Source organism: Talpa occidentalis, unplaced genomic scaffold (assembly GCF_014898055.3).
Source record: "Talpa occidentalis isolate TD23 unplaced genomic scaffold, MPIMG_talOcc4v2.1 talOcc4.4, whole genome shotgun sequence".
In the NCBI taxonomy this organism is placed as follows: Eukaryota; Metazoa; Chordata; class Mammalia; order Eulipotyphla; family Talpidae; genus Talpa; species Talpa occidentalis.
Genome location: NW_023604295.1, coordinates 79409813 through 79436038, shown reverse-complemented (window position 1 = coordinate 79436038; position 26226 = coordinate 79409813). Strand labels below are relative to the sequence as shown.

At 39.0% G+C, this 26226-nt stretch overlaps 1 protein-coding gene across 2 annotated transcripts in view; it reads right to left on the bottom strand.

Annotated features, from left to right (window-relative positions):
• The window catches only part of GOLIM4 (golgi integral membrane protein 4), a 108262-nt gene extending 86714 nt beyond the window's left edge, over positions 1-21548 (bottom strand). For both annotated transcript variants that reach the window (XM_054700723.1, XM_037525744.2), the window contains exon 1: positions 21328-21548. In XM_054700723.1, coding sequence (XP_054556698.1) covers positions 21328-21514 — 187 coding nt within the window. In that variant the 5' untranslated portion in view covers positions 21515-21548. The remainder of the gene's footprint in view (positions 1-21327) is intronic.
• Positions 21549-26226: the final 4678 nt, after the last annotated feature.

Here is a 26226-nt window from a genome sequence, read left to right as displayed (position 1 = left end):
ACCCTCTTTAGAAAACAATATGGAGTTCTTAAAAAAAAACTGAAAATGAGAATATCATACGATCCTGCAATACTTCTAATTCAAAATGAGATATGTACTTTATTCCTATCTCCCTGTTCATAATAGCATTATTAACAATATGTGAGACATGGAAACAACCTAATTGTCCACAGACAGATATTGAATAAAGAAGATGTGGCATATACACTTAATGGAATATTACTCAGCTATAAAAAGATGAAATCTTTCCTTTAGCAACAATTTGGATGGAACTTGAGGTGATTATGTTAAGGGGAAGTAATTCAGAAAGTAAATGACAATTACTGAATGATTTCTCTCATAAGTGAAATAGAAATAAGCAAGTAAACTAACAAATCACAATAAAAGCAACTCAGACTCTGTGAAACACATGGTGGTAACCAGAGGAGAAGGGGAAGAAGATAGAAAGAGTAAGTGGGGACAGTGAGCTTTGGTGGTGGGTTCAGAGTTATATGCATATATTAAGGTATAAAGCTACACTCCCAAAATGTATTTCATATTATAAAGCAAAGGTAAATTTAAAAAATGAAAATATATATATATACAAATAAATCATTTTAAAAAACAGTAAGAAAAGATTCACAAAAAGATAAGACAGGGCATCTGCCTCTATGAATTTTCCATATTTTTTCAAGTTCTTAAGTGTAAACATATATACTTGCCATAGTAGGTGATAAAACCTTCAAGTAAATACTGATATAATTTTTTAAATTTTTTTATAAAATAAGCAAAATGAATAGGCAACATTTTTTTAAAAGCAAAGCATAACACATGTTTTCAAGAAGCTGCAAAAAATTTCAAAATGCCCAAGTTTACCCATGGGTCTGTGATCTAACTGTTCTAAGTTCTTTTTATCCATATAAGTTACTATATAAAAATAAATTATATGTTTCATCCTATTTGCTCTTTCTAGTAAAATCCATATATTAAGTGCTGAAATACTTTGGTAGAGAAGTTCTACCTATTCTACCACAGAGACCAGAGTCATAAAAATCCAATAGAAATTTCATTTATATTATATCTCTTGATGGCAAAACATGTATAATTAATATTATATCTCCCAAGAAAGCCTGTGGACAGTAGGTACTTCATGAAAGGAAGCTTTTTCAATAAAGAACATATAATTTATTGTTTTTTGTTCATTATAGGCCCATACCCTTTGCTAAGAAATATACAGATAGGACTAAAATTATGTGCATTAATGCTAATCTCTTTTGAAAGTCTGTATCAAGTTACTATAAAATTATTTTTTATATAAAAGGAGTTTTCTTCCTTGACCTCAGGCTGTACGAATTTTGAATTTGATTGGTAGATCCAATCATAGTTCCAAATTCTTCAACCCTCAATGTTGTAATTATACATCCATACAGGTCATCTTCCTGGTAATCTTTACTGTTGTGGGTAGAAAATTCTTCCCAAACACAGTCCATTAAAGTTGGGATTGATCATGTAATTTGTTTGGAAAATGGAATGTGGCCAGAAATGACAACAAGCCGGTTCCAAGCCAAGGCTTCACAAGACACCGCGTGTTAACACTCGTCCTTGATGCTGTGTGATCCACCCTCAGCAGAACAACCTCAGGTAGACAGAAATCCTTGTGGCACAGGGCGTAGAAAGGAGGCATTCACAGGCTGCCTGAAACTGACCAAAATCTTATTGTCCAAGCAAGTCATGGCCAGCCAAGCCCAGTCAATAATAACCAAACCACAGCCAAACAGCTGACCTATGAACATAGATGTTACTGACAGTCACTGAGATTTTGAAATTGTTACAAAACAAAAACTAACATAGATTCTGATGTAACTTTGGTCATATCAAACCATAACTTTTTGATTGAACTATCCTAAACTAATAATAATTTTCTTTGGCTAACTTCTGTTTCAGAAAACAGAAACAAAAAATTTTTAAATAAAGAATTTTACAGTTTAAGTCCAATTTTCAGAAATTAGCTGCTAAATATAATAAATGATATATAATATACTATGTTGTATAATATATATAATGAATTATATTTTAAGAAACTCAAGTTATAATTTTATAACTTCAGGTATTTATACAATTTACCAAGCAGTTCTCCAAGTGAGCTGAAAGTAAAGCGTCTCCCTAAATATCTGGTATAGTCTTGAAGCACTTGTCTGGGTTTTGTAGTTGTTTTTGTTGTTAGCTATTTGAGTAATTTCTCATCAAAATCTTACAGGTGTGACTTAATTAGTGTTGTAGGGGGGAGCCATTATGAATTAGTAAAAATCTTGAATTAAAGAAGATTTCAAGAAATGCAATTCTACTGCTTCTGAATATTAATACTTTCTGGGCCTGCCTGAATCACCAATAGAAATCCTCTGCTAATTCCATGAGTTTTATTTTTATGTTCCTAAGTGATAAAGAAATCTATTTTTTTAAAGTGGTGCCTATTTGGTATATCCAAATATTTTATTAGCCAACTTTTTTCTATCATAATTTTTATGAAGACAAAGCTAACCTAAAACAAGTTCGACTATAACATTTCAAAAGTAATGAGATTTTTGGGGGCCTCTCTGGTGGTGCAAGGGGTTGAGTGTCAGCACTATGAAGCTATCCACAGACACTGCAGCATGAGTTTGAACCCTGGCCAGGGAGGTGACCCTCATGGCACAGCAGACCTCTCCTCTCTCGCCTGATGCTCCCCTCAGCAGTGTATTTCAGTGGATCTGCCTGTTCTGTCCCCACTCAGTCTCTGGTAAATCCTCTCACTACCTCCCCACACCTCTGGCCTGCACCCCAGCTCTTGTATGCATAAATAAATCTTTTTAAACAGTAACGAGATTTTCGGGACCTCCCTGGTGGCACAAGGGGTTAAGCATAGCACTGTGAAGCTATCCGCAGCCTCTGCAACATGAGCTCAATCCCCAGCCAGGGAACTACCCACATGGTGCAGCAGACCTCTCCTGTCTCTCCCACTGCTCCCCTCAACAGTGTATTTCAGTAGATCTGCCTGTTCTTTTCCCCACTCTGTCTCTGGTGAATCCTCTCATCCACCCACATCCTGCACTTCTGGCCTGTACCCCCGTTCTTGTATGCATAAATAAATCTTTAAAAAAAAGAAATTAAAAAAAAATAGAGACTTTCACAGACAATTCCAAGAACATCACTGCCTTTCTACCACTCCTATACAATAAAGCAAACTCTTACTGTGAAATTTTATTGTGTTAACAAACTGTTGCGCATTAGTTCACTACAGCTAACTCATTATTGTTGACCTAATCTAGCACCTCAGACTTTAAAAATCACAAAATGTTAATTGACAAAGAATTTTAAGGCTAGTTTAACCACTCACCATTTTATTTTACTTCCTAACAATCCTCCTGAATGCTCAGTTACACTTTGGAGACTTCCAATAAAAGGGAGTATTTCCAAACCAGGGGAATTATAAATGTGTTTCAGGAAATTAATTTAGCAAAAGGCAGTAAGTAGGCCTGTTGTAATTCTGCTGTTTAAATAAATTAAGAATTTTCAAAATGACTCCTCTACACAATACAAGTGGAAAAAAAGAAAAACCAAATGAGCACAAATGATAATTAATTGAGAATAAATAAGCCACCTCATATCCAGACAGTCCCTGAGGCTTATCTTTGGTTGAACCAACGGTACCAGTGCTTGTGTTCTGAACATTTTGAGTTGTTTTCACTTTTGAACATATTTTTAAATTTGTATTGGTAGTAAAACAGTACTAACATACAATACTTGTAAGGGTAATATTAGAGCTAATAAAGGAGCAATAATAAAATAACAATTTTGCGGGGACTCAGTCATTAAGTTGCATTCTCTCACTCAGAATAGTCACCAAGCACATCATGAAACTGCTAGTTCTTTAAAAAAAAAAAGTCAAAGAACTAGAACATTCATAGCAGGAACTGATACTGCCCAAATGTCCAGCCACAGTAGAAAAATAAGTTGTGACAGGTTTACAGAGTGGCATACTAATAGAAATGAATAATATATATGTTATAGTTTTGATGAATCTGTCACAATGGTTAAGCAGAAAATTCGGACACAAAACATATATTATTATTTGATTCATTTATAAAAAGTGGCTCAATTAATCCATGAAACCCCTAATACTTAGGGGTTAGGGAATGCTGGTGACTGAAAGGGGCTCAAGGAAATTTCTGGTATGCTAATATTGTGTTGGGTTATTGTTATGGTTACAAGTCATAGAGATGTGCTTGTGAAATTAATCATGTTGTATTTTTACAATTTGTGTACTCTTATGTGTATATGTTACAATTCAAAGTTCAATAACTCATAGCAGGAATCTAGAAAACTTAAATAAGGGACCAGGAAAATGAATAACTATAAGAAAGTGAAAATCAGAATCAACAAAAAACTATGAAACAGAGACACTTTTTGGGGGGTGGGGGTGGGGGGCGGGAGGGGAGGGATTGGGATCAGAAAGGGGGGGTTGCAATTGTATGGGGAATATAAAAATAAAATTTATTATTAAAAAAAAAAACAAAGTTCAATAACTAAAACAAAAAATAGTTAATGCTAGAATTGATTGGGCTATTCATATGCCCAATGTTTTATTTGTGAAGTGTTTAATTTCTTGTCATATAAATAATAAAATCTTTAAAAATGAAAACAGTTGTTTTTTTGAATATAAAAGCTCAATATATTGGGTACAAAGTGATTTTGTCTAGTTTTAAAGATACAATATGTAGTTAAAACTATGTTTTATTAATATATTTGTACCAAAATCAATCACAATGTTATTTTGTTATTTTAATAATGTTAGAAATTGTTTTCATGCCAAAAATAATTCAAAGAAAAGTAAATAATTGGTGCCACTTAAAATGAGAAAAAAATTAAAAAGTAAGCATCACAAATATTAATTTCATTGTTTTCCAAATTACCTTTTGCTTGTAATTTCTCATAATGCACAGAACTAAATTTTCTTATAAAGTCTTTTCTGTATCATGTATTTTAAAAATTGGGGAAAACAAATTCTTATTGGAGTTTTTAAGAATATGTTATAACAAAAACGCTTTGCAAATTAGAAAAAAGGTGGGCAATACTTTAGTAATAAAGAGGGAATATGACTGGAACTGTGGATATCTGCAAGACCTGCCTCCAAGCTGTGATCTGTTGAGCTCTTGACAGAGGTCACACCCCTGTCCAAGAGAAACACAGTGAACCACAGTTTGAATTTTAAGATTTGCAATAGCCATACTTTAAAAAGTGTATCTGCACTCTGATACACCAATGGTATGTAACATGACACAACAGTTCACTGGAATGTTGTACCAGGAAAACAATAAAGTTGTGTTTAATTATATACACATGTTGATTTTCAATAATGGATATCTAAAACCTATACCATGCAATATATAATGTAATACTGCTTCAATTTAACCAAAAAAATAAGAAAAATATTTCATAATGCTTTAGTTTTAACCTTTAGATGTAAATTAAGTTAAAATTTGAAATTCAGTTTTTCATTGACATTAGCTGCATTTTAAGTGCTTTTGACCCCACATGACTAATGGCAACCAAACTGGACAGTACAGATGTCAAGTCATTCAGTGTCTCTGAGGCTCACTTTCTTAAAAAAGTAATTAGAGATAAAGGATTCTCAAATGGTAATTTTGATCAACTGAAGTCCACAACATCTCCCACTACCCCATTCAAACCTGGGTCATTCATCACACAGAAATGTAGCCCAGTGTAGAGAGAATTTCTGACTCTTCAAAATTGGAAATTCAGATGTTTACATAAAATATCCTTCTTCTTCCAAGCAGACAACTACCTTGAAGTTTTCAGAGCACTGTGTGGGCCACACCTAAACATATCCACACATTGATCTTTGCAACCTGAGTTCCATAGTCTTTCCTGTTCCACTAATATATGATTTGTTAAGGAGTGACTCCATTTCCACATCCAGAAATTACAAAGTGCAGCTAGAAAATCAGCCCAGTAGTGAACTTCAAAGCCCTCTGTGATGTTCAGGTGAAGTTACAGATGCTATCAGGAGGTGATAAATGCCTGTGGTAAATGTAAGTAGAATCTCATCATGAGCTTAAGCCATGTCTAGATGCCAGGATGATTAGAAGCCTGAAAAATAATCACCTGGAGGTAAGAGACAGTTTAAGCCCCTAATTTTTGCCAAAGTTGGGGGCAAGACTGGTGAAGCCAAGTTCATCACAGTGACTATCACCATATTGCCCTTGGACCCCATCCTTATGGAGTCTTGGTCCTCCAGGACAAGGGAGATCCAACAAAGAGCAAGATAAACACGCCAATGACAATGGAGGCTTATAAAGATGACGCAGGGACTAGTATTTGGAGCAGCCATCAGTAAGTACCTTCCATGGACAGAGATGGGAAGAGATGGGGGTAGTAGATGGATGCTAAGACCTGTTTTCAAAGTCCAGGTTAGTCACTATCTAGGCATAGTCTTCACTGTTTGACAAGATCTGAAAAACAAGTGTTTCATGTACTCCCTAATCTCCATTCCCTCACAGGCAAGGTCAGAAACTCCATTTTGTGAATATTATTAAAAGCTCATTTTAGTTCCAGATGAGGGAACCTAACTGAGTAAAAGTCCCAAGTTAGGATTCAAGCAACCAAAGCATCAGTCCCAGGTATGTCACTATCTTGCTTTGTGACTTCTTCTTCCCCAAATTTAAAATGATTATAATTTAACATGCTGCTTTACTCTACATCATAGGGTTGTTTCCAGGACCAAATGATACGAATGTAAAGCAATTTGGAAAGTATAAATTTATTATGATTGCAAGGTTTTTTTTTATTTATTTACTAAGCACTACTAATGGATTCTAGGAATGCAATTTGCCAAAATGCCATTTAAGACCTCAATCAAGAGTCTTTTTAAATTTCAGAATGATGGCGTGTGCTAGGGCTTTAGGGGAATAACAGTGAACACTGACTATGACTACACCCTTACAACCATAATTACTTTCTTTTTTTAAAAAAGCTTGAATAATTATGTGTATGTGTGTGTGCGTGTGTTAACATTGGTTGGTTGTGTACTGAAGTACAGGATCTCTAAAGGGTTTACGAAGTGGGACCAGGGGAGGCTGAATTCCAAGACTGTCTTGGAAAGACCTCCAGAGGAAGAATTTGCCCTAAGTTGTGGTTCCTAACCTTTTTTATGTCACTGATGTTTTGCAGATCTGGTAAAAGCTATGGCTTCTGCTTGGAAAAAATACATAAATAAAGTTGACATATATTTTCATAAAGTTCAAGGACCCCCTGTAAAGCCCAAATTGAAAATGCCACCCTTAAGAATAGAGGGTCACAGACAATATACCAAATGTGATCTTAGAAATGAGTTGTTGCTGGAGGCAATTTTGGGAACAGCCAGAGGCCAGCAATAAAAACAAAGCAGTTTTTCTTTAAAGGCTCAGCCTGCCTTGGAAACCCTAGATAAAGATATCTTGGGATCTAAATAAGGGTTTCACACTCACAAACACCAGTAGCTATTGCTGGACAGTTATAACAGCATCCTTTAGCTCAGTACACACTAACGAACTCAGGGAGCAAATGGTGAATGAAGGGGAAAAAAAAAACAACCAGACAACCTGTAATTGTCCTAAAGAATCACACTGCTCATACTTGCACTATATTGTAGAACAAGATTATTGCATTTTGATTTTTGGAACAGAAAACACAGATAAGACGTGTCATAAATGAATATTACCAAAAGAAGTCCACAACAACCCGTAATGATAGTGAACATCAGGGCAGCAACTTGGCACCCACACAGAGAGCAGTTAAGGCAGAAAGAAAATCACCAGCTTTACAGAAACTCAAAAGCAACTTCTCATGGACAACAGCAAAATGCTTCTTGAATCTTGAACGGCCTCAAACATATTTTGGCAAAATATCTCTATCCACTACCCAACCCAGTTTCTCACAGATACATGTTTAGGAAAATACAATGGTAGTCAAATGGAAATTAAAATACTTATCTCATGTATTTCAAATGACTTAAATATGTTTAGAAGAATGAGATCATACTATGAATTTGGAATTATAATTCTTTGGAAAATATGACTTTCACAATACTCTCTCATGTACTGTTTTTAATTATTGTATTGGTATCACAAAAGCATATTCAAAATTTAAAATACTTTAAACAAGAAACAGCAAATTTAAATTACCATGCCAAATTTAAACTACCATGTTCTTCCTTTAAATAAAAGATATTTTTCTTTCTAACATCAGCAAAACCACAAAGTAATCATCTTTTGACTATCAGATAACAAAGTATTTACCATGGACTGTAGTCTATAAATTAAGAAGGGATATTAGGAATCAAGTGAAAATACTATGTGAACAAATACACTGCACTGCATTCCTATATACTTACTGAAAAATTTGTGGGAGTAGGAAATTTTCACATACTGTCAACAGATTTTGAAATGCCTCAAGATATAATGGTATCCATTTGTTATTTCCCTTTATAGTCTACTAGCTGGATTTATATGTCAGTTTCCTGGAACTCTCTTTTAATTTTAATTCTTCCAGGCAGATAATTTAAACAACTATATAATTTCCCTCTGAAGTGCCATGATTTCATACAACACTTCTTAATATACTTCCTATTATATGAAAAATTACATTTTAATAATATAGTAAAGCAATTTTACAAAAGTATTATGTTGAATGATCCAAGAAAATAATGTAGAATAGTGCCTGGTACTAAAGAGTGCTCATTAAATATTAATTTATGATGACTTTGGTGATGATATTGCCAACAATGACAATAACAATATTCTCATCTTGTGACAGGCAGCTAAGATGGCCCATGATATCCCTGCCTTCTGTTCCTTCCATTATTCAAGCCCTTATAAACGCCTCCCCTGAGTGTTGCCTGAATTTAGTGCTTCAATCTTAAAGAAAAGTACATGGCAGGAGTGATAGGCTATCACTCTCAAGATTAGGTCACTAAAATACTTTCACTTTCACCTTGGCCTCCTGCACATGCTCGCTCTAGGATCTCTTACACTAAAGGAAGTCAGCTATTATCTATAAGTTCCATGTTGAAACTACAGCTAGAAATGCCTAGTGAGACTGACCTGCCAACACTGCACCGGGAATTTTGCAGGAGATTCTTCCCCTTCAAATGTTGAGATAACTGAAAACCTCAGTCAGCTGCTTGACTATAATCTCATGAGAAATCTTGAGAAAATCACCCAGCTCGGTACAGAGTCTCTTCCCACGGAAACTATAAGATGTTTGTTGTTTTAAGCCAATTAAGTCTGGAGATAATTTACTAAGCATTAAGATAACTAATACAGATTTTGGAAGGGGGGAGCAGCTTTGTAACTGTGTAGTGGGTCTTAAAAGTAGTGTGAGTGAGCATATAAAGTGCCTTGAACACATTGTTCACAAAATTTTGAACTTCGAAGAGATGTACTTGAAGGGCACAAATTAAGCAAAAATTTTATTGACAACTAGAAATTATGTAGTGGCAGAAGTTTTTAAAATACCCACATTTATATATAGTACACACCTGTAAATTTTAACTTGCAGTTAAAATAAGCTGAAAAATGTGCCCACTGGGGAGTCAGCTAAGGATATTTCCCAGCAAAGTATTGAAGACACTACCTGCCTTTTTCTTGCTGCTCATAGCATATTGTGAAAAGAAAGGTAAATTGAGGGGAAAGACTACTAAACAAAAAGTAGGAATGATTTTGGAAAATCTCAATCTCTCTAGACAGCAAAAATTGCTAAAAATTAAAAAAAAAAAAAAAAAACCCTTCCAGGCAAAGGTCATTTCCAGTGAACTGTAAGAAAAAACATGATCTAAAGATAAGACAGAGTTTGACTTCTGAAATCCCTCTGGTAATAAGACCTGGGAAATGTAGTGTTTTAAAGTATTAATCAACTAGAACTTAGGATCTCCTAAAGTTTAAGGGTATGACTTACAGATCCTCTCAACAGGCCTTTGGGAAGTTTAAGGGCCTTGTCTCCCCTCTTGTCTCAACAGAAGGCCAGGAAGAGAAGAATTTATCTACACCAAAAAAATGTGAACTTGATTTTTATCTAATAGAGTAGACCCCAACAACTTCACAAGAGACCCACAAAAATTTGAAGAGGATTTTAACAAGGGAAGCACAGCTAGTTTGAATTGAAATGATACAGTACTAAATGAGGAAAAGTCAGCCAGCCACAGATTCCCAAAATTCTACTGGCAGGAAGCAGACTGAGAAAATTCCTTTGAAAGACATCTTAACTTTCATGAAAAAGGAAGGATGACTCAGAAAGTGAAAACAATAACCCACAGGGAAGAGAAAAGAGACATGAATAAATACTCCCAGGCCTGGAAAAGTACACAAGGAACATTTGCCTAACTGAATTTCAGAATTACTATGGATCAGTAAATCCTACATCCTTATTATTTTCTACTTTTTGGACAAGAACCTGTAAGTAACTTATGCCGGCCTCACTGTTATATGCTGGCTGTGTTAAACTCAGATATCCTTACTCTTGTTTCACAGTGCTACAGAAGCAGGTATTCTTGAAATGTTGTACTTAAGGAACTGTAACCAAGGAGCCTAAACCCACACCCACATCCAATTTAGATAACTGGATTTTGAACTGATGATCCCTTATACAATAAAAAGAAATTACTTTTCTCCTTCTTATACAAGTGATGTTTAACATCAGTAAAGTTTTCCTTTTTTTTTTCTTTTTTTTTCTATTCCCCATACAATTACAACCCCCTTATTTTGACCCCAAGCCCTCCTTTCCCTGCCCCCCATCCCCATAGAGTGTCTCTGATTCATAGTTGTTTGTTGATTTTGATATTTTCTTTCTTATAGTTATTCTTTTTCCTAGTCCCTTATTCAAGTTTTCTAGATTCCTGCTATGAGTGAGACCATCTGGTATTTTTCTTTTTCTTTCTGGCGTATTTCACGGAGCATGATCCCTTCCAGCTCCATCCATGTTGCTGAAAATTGCATGTGTTTATCTTTTTTGAATGCTGAGTAATATTCCATGGTGTATATGTACCACATCTTCTTGATCCAGCCATCTATTTTTGGGCATTTGGGTTGTTTCCAAAGCTTAGCTATTGTAAGCAGTGCTGCTATAAACATAGGGGTGCAGGTGCTCTTTGGAATTGAACATCAGTAAAGTTTTAATGCTTTACAGCACCAAATAAAACAATCAGAAAATGGGCAGACAAGCTAAAATCAACATTTCTCCAAAGAAGACCTACTCATCATTTGTCATCAGAGAAATACAGTGCAAACCACAACGCGATCCGATCCCATCTCACAACTGTGAAAATGGCCATATCTAAGAGCAAAGGTACAGAGAATGTTGGCAAAGGTACAGAGAAAAGGAATACTTGTACCCTCATGGTGGCAATGTTGACTGGTCCACCCTTATGGAAAACTGTCTGTAGGTTTCTCAAAATGGAAAAAATAGATTTACCATATGACCTAGTAATTTCACTCCTAAGTATCTACCTGAAGAAGGCAAAGGCAATAATTTGCAAGAATATGTGTAATCTTACATTCATTGCTACAATATGTACAATAACCAAGTTATGAAAACAACCTAAGTGCCCAAGGACAGATGAGTTCATAAAAAGATGATATATATACATAATGGAATACTAGTCATCTATATAAGTAAATGAAATCTTGCTGTTTGAAACAACATGAATGAAACTGGAGGGGATTATGCTAAGAAAAATCCATTATGATTTCACTCATATGTGGAATATAAAGAAATAAAACAGAGGAACAGACAAAACCAAATCAAACCCCACATATCTGATTGCAGAACTGATGCTACCAGAGGGGATATGATGGTGAGTGGCCAGCAAAGGGGCGACAGGACCCAAAGGACTATGGTCAAAAGCTATGTGTGATCTGGTGGTGGGAGTGGTATCTGAAGAGGTGTGACCCTTTACTTCCAACTTATGTACAGTGTTGTAAACCAACATTTCTGCAATTTAAAAAATAATCAAAAAAATTAAACTTCCTTCTAAGTATTAATAGGTTGAGATATTGATTCAATGGCAATTATAGATTTATAATAGTGAACCTAAAAAATGTAAAACTTTATAAACTGTTCTACATAACCAAATTAAATAATCTAAATCTCTATTTTTAGTATTTATTTTATAGCACTATAGTGGTTGTCAAAAGCATGCAAGCCATGTTAAAGCTCTCTTAAATTCTGATTTGCAGGGTTTTTTTTTTCTGTTTGTATCAAAAATTCTACTTAAGGAAGGGGTTTCAAATGAGATGGGACATAGAATGTTGACTCTCCTCAAATTATATTTATTTTATTTGTTAAGTTCACTTATTCTCAAGGAAAGAAAGTAGTGTCATTCAAATGTTCTACAATGCTTTATCCTTCAGAATGATGGTGCATCTGCTACTTTCTATTCACTATCAGATTGTGCATTTTATATATGGAAAATAGTTAAAGCAGTATTTCTGAATATGTCATCCTGCTACAAAGAGCAATTTATTTCATGCTCAAGTCCCTTTAGGCTATGAGCATTTTAGTGAGGCTTATTAGTGAGGGACAATGACTGGCATGTCCTTCAGATAAACAGTAACAGGCCAATAAAAACAAAGAACACAAAATATCATTCAGAAATATGCAGCACTGTTTAAAAATAGCAACACCCATTTCTGCAGAAACAGAGAAGAGGGTGTTGCTGGTCTCCAGAGGCAGCAGATGTAGAGGAGGAATGCTGCACCTTATGGTGAAGTCAGGCTCTATGGCTCTGTGCTGAGCTGGAGATACAAGGTTAAGTGATTCATTTGCTCGGAATTGTTTGCTTAAGTGTAAAATTTGGGGTGTGTATCAGATTTGATCATATAACACCTCCTTAGACTTCAGACATGTATGTACTCCACACAAGTTCTTATTATACACATGCAAAATTTGTAACAGTACTATGGAATGCCATATAATCACTTTTTCCTCTAAAGTAAGCTCCTAGAAAGGAAACTTTAGCTGATAAATGAAAAAACAGACATAGGGCAATAATGGATGGTAACTCTAAAAATTAAATACAATAAAATAACAAAACAATAATTAAATCCTAACTATCAGGTTGATAGCTACCTGAAGTCTGTTAACTTTGAGAAAGACAAATGAACAACTATACCTAACCTAGGAAAGAAATTCTAGCATCAAACTGAGAGTTTCTCTTTGACTTGTCAAGAAAACACTGAAAGAGAATTTAAAATGCACATATTTGTATTACATAATATAATGTGCTTTCATGAAATGTCTGCATACCACCTAAAATCAACTCCAGTATCAACCAAAGTTACTTTTCCTAATAATGCCCTACAATGGAATTGTATGGGGAATATAACCAATGAAAATGAACACATTGTGCAAAAATGAAAAATGATGTTAAAAATATATGAAATTAAATTTAAAAAAAATAGTCTTACCGATTACTTACGATCCAAATTTTACCCTGAATCCTCATACAATTCACCTAACCTACTTTCCCAAAACCATTAAGACTGTCATGGGGGACACTAAAATAACTTTGAGGGCAATGACATACTGTGGAAATAACACAGGCTAGGAAGTCATATTAGTCTTCAATGTCATTTGATTTGATCTTGACGCTGACAAGCAAATTAACCTCTCTGAGCCTCAGAATTCACATTAAAGTTCTGTCCCTGTTAAATAAGAAAATACATGTACCATGCTCAGTCCGGCACCTGAACAGTCAACACTCAATAAATGTTACATATTTTATATAATTTAATTTCTTCAATTAATTTTTAAAGTTCAAGCTAAATAAACTGACTTCAAAAACAGTGTCTTGAAAAGAAATTAAAGTTTGTAGGTTTTTTATAAAGTTATATATATATTCATGTATATATTCATGTATATAACTTCCATTTTCTAATAAATTACATAAAACGCCCCACAAATCTCCCTAGCAAATGTAGCAAAAACATTTTGTCCTCAATGATAAAAGAATACTTAGCTGTCAAAATGAAAAATGGCAACTCATAGTTGCTACCATGTAAAGAGTTTTCAATTCTTTTTTTTAAGCAAAAAGAAAAAAAAAGGAGGGGGGTCAATATGGTAGAAAAGACAGTATGTCTTAAATCAGTAAAAGTTTTGGCCAAGTTGAACAGACAGATATGAAAAGAATCATATTTAGACTACAGATAATAACACTATTACTAACTAGATGCAGCAAATGCTGGGCAAATAAAAAGGAGCCCAACACTAGTCCTGCAACAGCAGTCGTCTCCCCTAGTAAACCCAGTGATAATGAGTTCCAGCACTGTGCTAGTCACCTGAAATACAATATTTCCAATCCATACAAGAACAAAAGATAGGCACTGTTACCCCCAAATAAAAATTGAAGAAACTGAAGTTCAGAGAGGTTACTTGCCTGTTCAAGGTCACTTTACTGGTAAACACCAGAGTTGTGTTTGAACTGTATCTGATGCCAAATGCACTCTCCCTTCACTAGCCCTGTTTCTTTTTTTTTTTCTTTCTTTCTTTTTTTAGGACATAAAGATGTGAACAAGAATCTTTCTCAAAGCTTGAAAATTTACTAACTAGAAATAGTTATTTTTGGTCCTTCCAGCTATATTTTTCACCATCCCAACTTCAATCCACTAATTACTTGAGACACTGAAACCTGATTCATTGTCCCAACTTTATAAAAACTTTCCCTGACAAGGCAGGAGAGGATAAAAAAAATAATTAAAGTAAGTATCTACTAAGGACTTAAAATAAAGACTCACAGATAGCAAGCAATTCTCTTACATGGTCAAATATTGACATGTCCCAATTTACAAGAGAGAATAAAGGCAATGTGTGGAATCATACATATTTGTGTAAATCATAAACCTTAACTGAGTTACGTTTTCAAAAGGTATCTGGAAATTGTTATCTTTAATTCAGGGAATGGATTTTAAGACAGCTTTTGAAACTACTGAATTTAAAGAATATACCTACCCCATTTTTTAAAAGAAACAATTGAACAAACAGTCTTGGAAAATATCACCTTTAGGGGCCTCCTTGGTGGCGCAAGGGGTTAAGCACAGCACTATGAAGTGATCCACAGCCTCGGCCTGCCAGAGAGCAACCTACATGGCTCAGAAGACCTCTCCTGTTTCACCCGCTGCTCCAATCAGCAGTGTATCTCAGTCTGTCTGTTCTGCTCCCCACTCTGTCTCTGGTGAATCCTCTCACCCCCTGCATCTCTGGACTGTATCCCAGCTCTTATATGCATAAATAAATGAATCTTTAAAAAAAAGAAAAAAGAAAAGAAAATATCACCTTTAGACTGCAAGATTTACTATTAAATGTCTATTTAATAGACAATATCTAACTGATAGCTGTAACTCCTAACTTTACCTTAAAGATTGAGTATAGCTGCTCATCTTGCATTGCTCATGGGCCTTGGGTTGAAATCACCAAGCTGTATGAACCACTCTGTTGTAGATTCCCCACTAGTCAAAAATACAAGCTATCTGTCTCTTGACAACTTATTTAAAAGTACAAATAACCTGATTATTATATATAAGGAAAAACAGTGAAAGAGAAGTTAAATAACTTGCACAAGGTCACATAGCAGGTAACAAAGATAGCAAGCAATCAAATCCAAGTGCTCTGACTTCTCAGTCCTCACATCCACTACATTTCATTAGCCACCATATTACATGAGCACATTCATAAAGAAAGAAAACACCATTTAGAGGTATAAATCTATTACTTATTAAGTCTCTACTCTATGCCAGGCACCAGACACTGGAGATCAATGAATTTAAAAAGTGTTGCCCTGAAAAAATTTTTCAAGAAAACAATTTTCCCAAAGCAGATTTAGGGTAGGTTGAAAACAAAGAAGCAAGCAATTAGGACACAGGATGTGTCAATGCTCAAGCTTGCTGGCTGTCCTTTGCTTTAGAACACAATACAAAGAACAACTCACTTAAATAACAATGTAACTCTCAGAAGCACCAAACTTACTTTTTAAAGTTGAATAGTTGTAAAAAAAAAAAAAAACTTATCTGGACAGGAGCATTGAAAACATTATATAAACCTCTCCTTAGCTGCCTGGAAGACCAAGAGCACTACAATAATCTGACACAATGCTTCAAGAATGAGGGGCTTCTTGCCCTACTTAAAAAAAAAAATTGAATTGTTACACTATCCCCCCAAGCTTACTGCACAAGGTTATTGCCTACCTCTAGCAGTTAGTTACACCCTCTCTTAATCTGATATGATACAGAATCAAGTTAATCAATAACCACACTGTGATTTTAGATTTAAATTATTAAGGAAGATTCCTTCTCCAGAGAAAGGTTCCTCAGATTTATGCCATTTTACCTATTCTCTTTGGGGCCCATTTAGGTATTATGAAAGTCAGTAGCTACCCATAAAAACAAACTACTTCAAAATTTTACTATGAAAAACCTGAGAAGAGAAAGAGATAAAATATCTTACCTCAAATAGGGACTATGATGATAAATTAATCTTTAGTGAGCAGTACCTACTATGTGCCAGGTATGTAGTGGGAGCTTAATAGGTATTATTTTATCTTCACAATACCCCTAATGAAATAGGTCATTCTAACTAATCTCCATTACATAAATAAGAAAAGCGAGGCCCAGGTCATACAAAATCTACAGAGCAAGAATTTAAATTTATGCTTAGGGTAAAATAAATAAATAATTAATCCAAATGTCTTTATAGCCCAGGAAGAAGTAAATGGGTGAAATGGCTCAGTTTTAAGATTTTTCGGGCAGTAGTTTGCAACTTCAGCTGCACATTGGAATCACCTGGGGAAAATGCCAGGTGGGTTCCACCCTAAAGACTGTGATTTAATTGGCCTGTGATTCTAATGGGCAGTCAAAGCTGAGAATCACTGTGTAGACACTGAGATTGGTGCATGGCCCACAGGAAAACAGGTAATTTTTTTTTAATTGAAATAATGTTGCCTTACATGGTTTTTGATCTTTTAGAATTACGAAATCCCACCTTCAGGTGTAGTTACCATCATGCATCTAGTACCAAAGCACCCACAGTCTGCCACCATAGTCCCTTTACACCCCCTTCCCTTCTCCCTCTGGATGCCTCACTTCTACAGTTTTCAAGGGTTAGGTTTGTTTTTTAATTTGGCTTTCTCTGACCCTTTGGCTTCTCTATATTCTGCATATAGGTGACACCATTAAGTATGTTTTTCTCCTTCTACCTTACTTCCTTTAGTAGTCTCTCCCAGGTCCATCCACATTGCTACAAATTTATCTTTTTGATCACTGAGTAATATTTTATTGTGGTATATACCACATCTTCTTGATCCACTCATCTGGTTTGGGGCACTTAGTTTTCTCAAAAGCTTAAAAAAGGATTTACCAAAAAAAAATGTTTTTAGGGCCTCCCCAGCGGTGCAACGGTTGACCACTGGGTTGCAAAGCTGCCCGCAGCCTCTGCAGTGCCAGTTCGATCCCCAGCCACCAGCGAGGGTCCTACATGGCGCACAGATCTCTCCTGCCGCGCCCACTGCTCCCCTCAGCAGTGTGCTTCGTCAGTCTGCCTGTTCCGTTCCCCGCTCTGGTGAATTCTCTCACCCTCCCGTGCTTCTGACTGTACCCAGTGCTTGTATAAATAAATAAATTCTTTAAAAAAAATGTTTTTAAAGTAATATAAACACTGTGCTGGTCAAAGGTTGTTACTATTGCCTCTGCCACCAGTATGTGACCTGTGTCCCATTTCTCAGAATAAGGTACAGTGTTTGGGAGACAGGTTGGCAGAGAGACATTTCTTTTAGTGGACAGTGGTTCCCATGTCATCCCATTCCATCTCCTGTTTTGTTTTTTTAATAATTTTTGGGGTTTTTTTTTAAGATTTATTTTTTATTTATACAATAGCTGGGGTACAGGCCATAGGCACAGGAGGGTGAGAGGATTCACCAGAGACAGAGTGGGGAGCAGAACAGGAAGACAGACCAAAAGCACTACTGAGGGGAGCAGCTGGTGCAACAGGAGAGGTCTGCCGCATCATGTGGGAATCTCCCTGGCTGGATGGGAATCGAACTCGTGCTACAGAGGCTGCAGACAGCTTCATAGCACTGTGCTCAAACTGCTGCGCCACCGGGGAAGCCCTCCATCTCCTGTTTATGGGACTTTTATACCTCAAAATGCACTTAGGGTTAACATAACCTACTTTCTTTTAAAAAAAAATTATTTATGCATACAAGAACTGGGGTACAGGCCAGAGGTGTGGGGGATGAGAGAATTCCCCAGAAACTGAGAGGGAAACAGAACAGGCAGATCAACTGAAATGCACTGCTGAAGGGAGCAGCGGGTGAGTCAGGAGAGGTCTGCTGTGCCATGTGGGTAGCTCCCAGGCCCGGGATCGAATTTGTGCTGCAGTGGCTCCAGATAGCTTCATAGGTTGTGTCTAAACCCCTTGTGCCACAGGGAAGCACAACATAACCTACTTTCCAAATTATCTTGGGAACGCCACCCATTCTAAAACTGAAGAATACCTAAATATGCTCACTTAAATTAACAGATTATAGAATCTTAACTACTTAAACTTTTTCAATAGTCTTTAAAAAAGGGGGACACTTATAAGTAACTGTTTCCTTAATCCAAATCTGGTCACTAGATCTCATGCATCTGAACAAGTTTTAGGAATGGAGATGCAAATGCTCACCTATGCAGATATATGGCACTACTGAGTAAAATGTCATCTACAGGCCTCCCCTGGTCGCGCAGGCGGTTGAGCACCGTGTTGTGAAGTTGTCTGCAGCCTCTGCTGCACGGGTTCAATCCCCGCCGTCCAGGGAGGGTCCCACGTGGCGCGGCAGACCTCTCCTGTCTGGCCGGCTGCTCCCCTCAGCAGTATATTTCGTCAGTCTGCCTGTTCTGTTTCTCGCTCAGTCTCTGGTGAATCCTATCACCCTCCGGCGCATCTAACCTGTACCCAGGTTCTTGTATAAATAAATAATAAAAAAAAAAAACTTTAAAAAAAATAAATGTTATTTGCCTTTGAAAAGGGGAGGAAAAAGCTGCATATCATTAGAAAATCTTCATTAAATGGCCTGCAGATGTGAAATCCAAACTAAATGCAACAGAAGTCAATTGTGAATCCATTCCAAAAAAGAAGAGCCTGTAGCCTTCTTGAGAAATAGTGTCTCATGCACAATCGTACTGCAACTGTTGCAGCAGCACAATTCAAGAGGAAATGGCAAAAAAGTAAATTAAGAAACAGACTTAGGCCACTCAAACTAGATAAAAAGTTTTATCTCCTACTACAAAGCAAATGTAGATTTTAACAGTCTGTATAACACTGCTTACCACCCCTCACCTCCGCTTCTGCCACCAAAAGAAGGCAAATGAAAGAAGAAACAGAACGATTTCCACAACTTAATACTGCAAATAAAAAGCCATGATTCAGAAATTAGCCTCTTAGTGAACTCATTTTACGGACAGTTGAGGCAAATGATCTAATGAACAAAAGAGTATGCACTTTGTTTGGTTTTCAAAAAGAGAAACAAGTGAAGCCTGAGAAAGCTAACAGAAGTGAGTGGAATTCATTTTCTCACCACAATTAGGATGACTTGCTTTTGTTGATTGAACAAATGTGTACTGCTCTCTCCTGAGTGTCAGTAACTGCGCAGTGCTGAGGATGCACTGGTGGACATGACAGCACCTGCTCTCAGGGTCTCCTGAACTATAAGACAAGGCACCAACTTCATTTAATCCACCGTGCACAACCCTTTTAACCCTGTGTGTGAAAGTCCAGTTCTGCTGTTGTACTACTGGAGGCAGTTTTCCCCCTTGGTCTAGCAACACTGCAGTGGTTACAGGAAAGCTGCTGATATTTTCTTAATAAATGAGTAAATAAACAACCAAACTCATATACCAACAAAAATCCATGGGTAATTTCAGCAAGTTTAAGGAAAAATAACTTGAACCTAAGCTTATCCAAACAATTTTTCCTTTTGAACCAAGCACAGCTCATGTATTTTCACTCCTGTAACTCTGTAGCTTCAGTAAGCTAAGAATACTTCCTTTTCTTCTAAATTGGGAAGAGTAAATAAGACCAAGCAATCAGCTGTGGATCATTTTCCTTCATCGTAAATTTTTCTTTTTACTATGAAACACTCAAAATAGCTGAAGTGACAGAAAGGCATCTGTTTTATATTTGTATGCACAAACACTGACACAAATATTCACCCAGCATGCCGCTTCTTAGTAAATATAAAATAGCTATATTTGCATTATCAGCAAAGGCTGTCAACATTTTACTACTCAACAGTTCTTTATCATTATTTTTTTTTTTTTTTGGTTGGGGGAGAACTGCGTAAGTATTGAAAACTAACCACAATTACAAGTAAAAGCTGTCAAAAATATGTATAGGTTGGCCAGCGATGCACTCAACAAGACCACATGGTGCTTACTTTGCAGTTATACATCATTTATGTTTCTGAAATTTACATTAAATGAGATTCTAAAACAGTATACAGGCTTTAAGTGTTCCTGTAGTTCTTGCTCAAGCAGTGTTTGTTGTGTCTGGCAAAGTGAAAAACTGTCTCCCTTCTCTGACTCCTCAAGGCTAACTGTAAATTACACACACACCCACCTCATCCCACACTCCCTCCCCCCAGCTCTGAGATGGGGGGGGGGGGGGAGATATTCAGGAAGGCAAACAATCTTTTCTTAAAAAAAAAAAAAATTCCTGCAGGAGGGTGAACAGCATTAGTGTAGACGTGGCCAGCACATCACCGCCTCCAGCCCCCCTATTCAGTTAACCGAAATAAGCACTAAGAACTAGCCGGTCTAGGTTCAACTGCACTGGGCCATTTGTGGGGGCTGCTAGATCACGACTTGGGGGTGGGTGAAACAAACCCAGGAGTCTGAAAAATCTCTGCTAACCTCCCTCTTTCTGAGGCAACTGACAAAGCCAACTAACTGTAAAGCAAAACCCTAGAACTGAGGGAAGCAGGACTCCGGCCGGGCGGCAGGGCGCTGGGGGGTCTCCCCGCGGGCGTGCGGGGCGGCTGCGGCGCCCGGACCAGCGCCCGGCTCGAGGCTCCGCACCCGCCCGCGCAGCGCCCCGCGGGGCCGCCGGCTGACGCCGATTTCAAAAGTAACCGCCGCGGAAGGAAGCGGGACCGCGAGGGAGTCGCGCCCCCCGACACCCCGGGCCCCGGGCGCCCCGCGGGGCTCGCCTCCGCCGTCCCCGAAGGTCCGGGGTGCCCACGGCTCCCCCGAGCCACTTTCCCCGCGGGCGGGGCCGCGCGTCCCGTTAACGAACCTTGTAACTGCGCGGAGAGGGACTCCTGGTGCTGCTGGTACTTGAGCGCCACCGCCTCGGCTTTCCGCAGCTGCGTCTGCAGCTCGTAGTAGAGCATCGCCCCGTAGAGGAAGCCGAACACCACCGTCAGCAGCAGCAGCGTCTGGAAAATTCGCTTCTGCTTTCGCGAGCACATCCCGTTGCCCATCGTCGCGCCGGGCCGCTGCGCCGGGGCCGCCCGGGCCGCCGCCGCGCCTTCTCCCCGCCCGGAGCGCGCGCTCAGCAGCGGCCGCCGCGGGAGGCGGCCGGACGCCGCATGAGCCGCCGACGCGAGACACAAAGCCGGGCCGGAGGGGAAGTGGCGCCTCAGCCCCCGCGCGCCGCGGGGCGCGCAGCCATCGACGCCGTCCCGGCCGCCGCCGCCAAACTTTTGCTCGGCGTGCTCCCCGCGAGTGCCCGGGCCGGAGGGGGGGCCCTCCGCATACTTGTGCGCCCGCGGTCCTCGCGCCGGTCCCCCGACTCCGCCTGCCGCTCCCGCCTGCTCCCCACTTTTTGGCCCGGCGGTCCCAGGCGGCGCTCCGAGTCCCGCCCCGGACGCTCCCCGCCCGCCCCTCGCGGCTGCTCCCACTGCCTGACTTAGTTGCCACCAAAAGGAGGGGGGGCGCGGGGGGGGCGCGCCCAACAAAGAGACCCCGGTTCCAAGCGGCGCCCCGCGCGCGGCCGGCCGGGGGGGGGGCTGGGGGCGGGGGCGGCTGTCTCCGCCGGGCAGGGGGACACCGAGCGTGTCACTGAAGGGGCTGCCCCAGCCCCAGCGCCGCCGCCTCCCACCCACCCTACGTGTCCCACGGCCCCGCCCTCTGGCCAACGGGACTGCGAGAGGAAGTCCCACTCGGGGTCCCCGCTCATTGGGCGCGGCAGAGGCCGCTCCCGCCCTTCGGGGCGGTTGTGCCGGGCTCCATTGGACGCCCGCTTTGTCCGTCCGACCCCAGCGCCGCGTCTTCCCGCCCACTGCTGTGGCTGGCGGGGGGCTGTGGCCGGCGCGGGGCTGCACCCACGTGGAGCGCGGTTGGGTGGGGAACCCGGGACGGAGAGGTTGGGGTACGCGGGAGACAGTCGCTTCTTGCGGCGTGAAGTGCGGCGCACACGTGTGTGTGCGCGTGTGTGTGTCCCAGAACTCGGGGTGCACGTGGGGAGAGTAGTACTGTGCATGCATGTGAAAAAGAGTGGATGGCAGCAACTGCGTACTCTGTCGAGCTCCCTTTCTCTTCCCTATCCAGTGGGCAGCTGCGGCAGGCACAGGGATAACTACATCGTCAACAAAATCTCATTAGTGGAACCGGAGATGCCTTGCCAGCCGTGTCTTTCCCCATCTAGTTTACTAGCCCGGCCGCGTGTGTGCCCACAGATGGCAGGACACGAGTCTGGAGACTCAGGCACGCTAGATTTGCTTTTCAAGTGTCCGCGTGGGTTGGGGAAATCAGCCTGCCTTTGGCAGACAGGAAAGAAGTGATCTCATCTTACCCCCGCCCAACCACAACCTCCCCCCACCAAGCCACTGCAAATAGAAAAATTTGAAAAGCAAATCCTACAAGCTGAAATGAGTATGTGTTTATTTTGTCTTGTGCATTTGTTTTATTGGTGGCAACAATACATCATTTATATTTTTCATTTACATTTGAAAGGCTAGTTAAGGTTCCCTATGTAAAAGCAAGTTAAACCTAATAACCACAGACCTCTTCAAAGAAAATCCATGGTGCATTTGTTCTTATGTACGTAAGAGGCTAAATTGAGGTTAAGCACACTTGATAATTTTGTGCCTGCACTTGACCTAAATACAAAGAAAATAAATCATTTTTCAAATGCCTCTGTAGTATGATGGAATATATGCATATTGAATTTTTTTATGATATTCAAACCCAAATTTAGTCATCGTCAATAATGGCCAGTGAGTGCTCAAAATGAGGGTAAATCTGTTTAGTCAAATACAACATAAAGAGAGCCCTGGTGTAGATGTATTTAGGTGAACCCTGAAGCTAGAGGATGCTAAAAATCATAAAATAAACCAAATGTACAACCTAGTTAGCTTGTAATATTTATACCCATGAATATTAAATGTGCTTTTAATAAATGCTTATATAATATTTTTCAAAATGCTCTAACAAATACAATTATCATAGACAGGTTTAGTCTTAAGCTTCATTTTGGTAAATGAAGAAAGTAAAGTTTATTAAGTAACTGATAGCTCTAAGTCCAAGGTGAAGCAAAAAAAAGTTAGGAGGAGTTCAGCAGGATTACAATTCAGATCAGAATCAGAATACTCTTCCATCTTTTTCACCAGTAGAACTAAGTTTTCATTATATTTAAACAAGTAATAACATATTGATTATGGCCCATTAAAATTTAAAAAGAAAGATCTAAAGCAGTTTTGGAGTTTTGCTCTGTTGTATATTAAATGGTCTTGTTAAGTTCACCACTGTTTAAATTTCATTCTTTTATTTAGTCTCTTAGAAATTAAAACTGAATAATTACTGTGACCTTATAAGAATTCTTCATAACTAAAAATTCCTTACCTTTGTAAGTGTACAATTTGCTAAGCAAGCTCTTCCTGCAAAATGAACTACCAAAACTGCTCTGAAGGAAATGAAATATTATAGCAACAAGTCTGGCCCACACTAGAACAGAAAATTACCCTAACCACAAAGCAAAAAGAAACTGTACAGAGGGTTGGAAAATTATTGTTGTATGCCATATTTAGTTGTATTTAGGAATCTTTGGAAAATTCTTACGCTTCTGCAATATATGATTATTCATTTTGAACCTCTGATTTCTTTGCAACTGATTCCAGACTCCAAAGATTTTCTTTGCCTAAAGCTGCTGGCTGACTCTACAGAATATAATAAATGTAGGCCATAAAACACAACTCAATATTTTAGTCATAAAATTTGAAAGAGAACAAAAATTACTACCTGGACTTATCCATTATTTCAAATTCAAGAATGGTATATAGAAGTACATAAAATTACTAATGGCAGTATCTTTATAATATTACTTTTCCAAGGTGAAGTATGCTGGTAGTTTCTTGAAAATATCAATATACAGCTTTTGAGAGGCCAATATTGAGAAAGTTATCCAGGGCCTTGAAACTGAATTTGCATAACATTGCCTTCAGGTAGTGATTGTAATAGATGAGCTGTTTATATTGGTCTTGCTAGGTGTATTATTAGTTCTATTTTATTTGTGTTTCTTTATCATTTTTTTTGTGTTTTTTTTTTTTTTTATAGAGCCATGTTATTTATTTATTTATTTGTTTGTTCTGTTTATACAAGCACTGGGTACAGTCAGAAGCGCCGGAGGGTGAGAGAATTCACCAGAGGCAGAGTGGGGAGCAGAGCAGGCAGAAGGACCGAAGTACACTGCTGAGGGGAGCAGCGGGCGGCAGGAGAGGTCTGCGTGCCTTGTGGGACCCTCCTCCGGGGGCCGGGGAGCAGCCGGGGATCGAACTGGTGCTGCAGAGGCCGCGGGCAGCTTCGCAACCCAGCGCTCAACCACTGCGCCACCAGGGAGGCCCTGTTTCTTTATCATTTTAAAAAGTATTATATAATCACATTTCCATAGAGCATGTATTTAACAATATATTATTTAAAAGTTACAAATCCTGGCCTTCCCTGGTGGTACAGGGGCTAAAGACAGCACTATCAAACTATCACCAGCTACTACAGCAGGAGTTAGATCCCAGGCCAGGGAGGTGACCCACATGGTGCAGCAGACCTCTTCTGTCTTACCCACTGCTCCCCTCAACAGTGTATTTCAGTGGATCTGTTTGTTCTGTTCCCCACTTTGTCTCTGGTGAACCTCTCACCTCTCCTGCACCTCTGGCCTGCACCCCAGTTCTGTATGCACAAATAAATAAATCTTTAAAATAAAAGTTACAAGTCCTGAGTCATTTCACCAATTTAATGTTTAATTTCTAAGATAAGAAAGAGATTCAGGGCCTCCCCTGGTGGCGCAGCAGTTGAGCGCTAGGCTGCAAAGCTGCGTGCATCCTCTGCAGTGCCGGTTCGATCCCCGGCCACTAGCAAGGGTCTCACATGGCTCGACAGACCTCTTCTGCCTGGCCCGCTGCTCCCCTCAGCAGTGTATCTCATCAGTCTGCCTGTTCTGTTCCCTGCTCTGGCTATGGTGAATTCTCTCACCCTCCCTCACTTCTGACAGTACCCAGTGCTTGTGTAAATAAATAAATAAATCTAGAAAACTTAAATAAGGGACCAGGAAAATGAATAACTATAAGAAAGTGAAAATCAAAATCAACAAAAAACTATGAACCAGAGACACTCTATGGGGGTGGGGGGGCGGGGAGGGGAGGGATTGGGGTCAAAATAAGGGGGGTTGCAATTGTATGGGGAATATAAAAATAAAATTTATTTAAATAAATAAATAAATAAATCAATCTTAAAAAAAAGAAAGAGATTCAAAGTCTTATAGCTGAGGAGGGCTAAAGTAAAATTGGGAAACTTAAAATTCTCTCCAGTTTTAGTGAATTTTAATACAATTTATTGTTTTCGAAACAGAAGAAGGCAAGAAAATCAATGCTGAGGATTATAGCTGGTGGCTAATTTGAAAGATAGATGACTTTAAATTTATAATGTTCTGAATTCTAGAATGTATGGTAAATGATTGTCAGGCTTTTCTGCCCTCTGGCCATTAGGATTGATGATGGATGCCTGCGGTCCTGACTGCATACCTGATGGCAGGCACCTGGAGTAGGATGTGGGCATAATTCGGCAGGATTCCTCTGGGCTGAGACTGGGCATATAAGGGTGACGGCACGGAACAGAACCAGCAGAAAAAGAACAAGAAAGAGAGCGGAACGGAACCACCAGAACGAAAACTAACAAAGAGGGCAGAAGGAAAGAGAAGCAG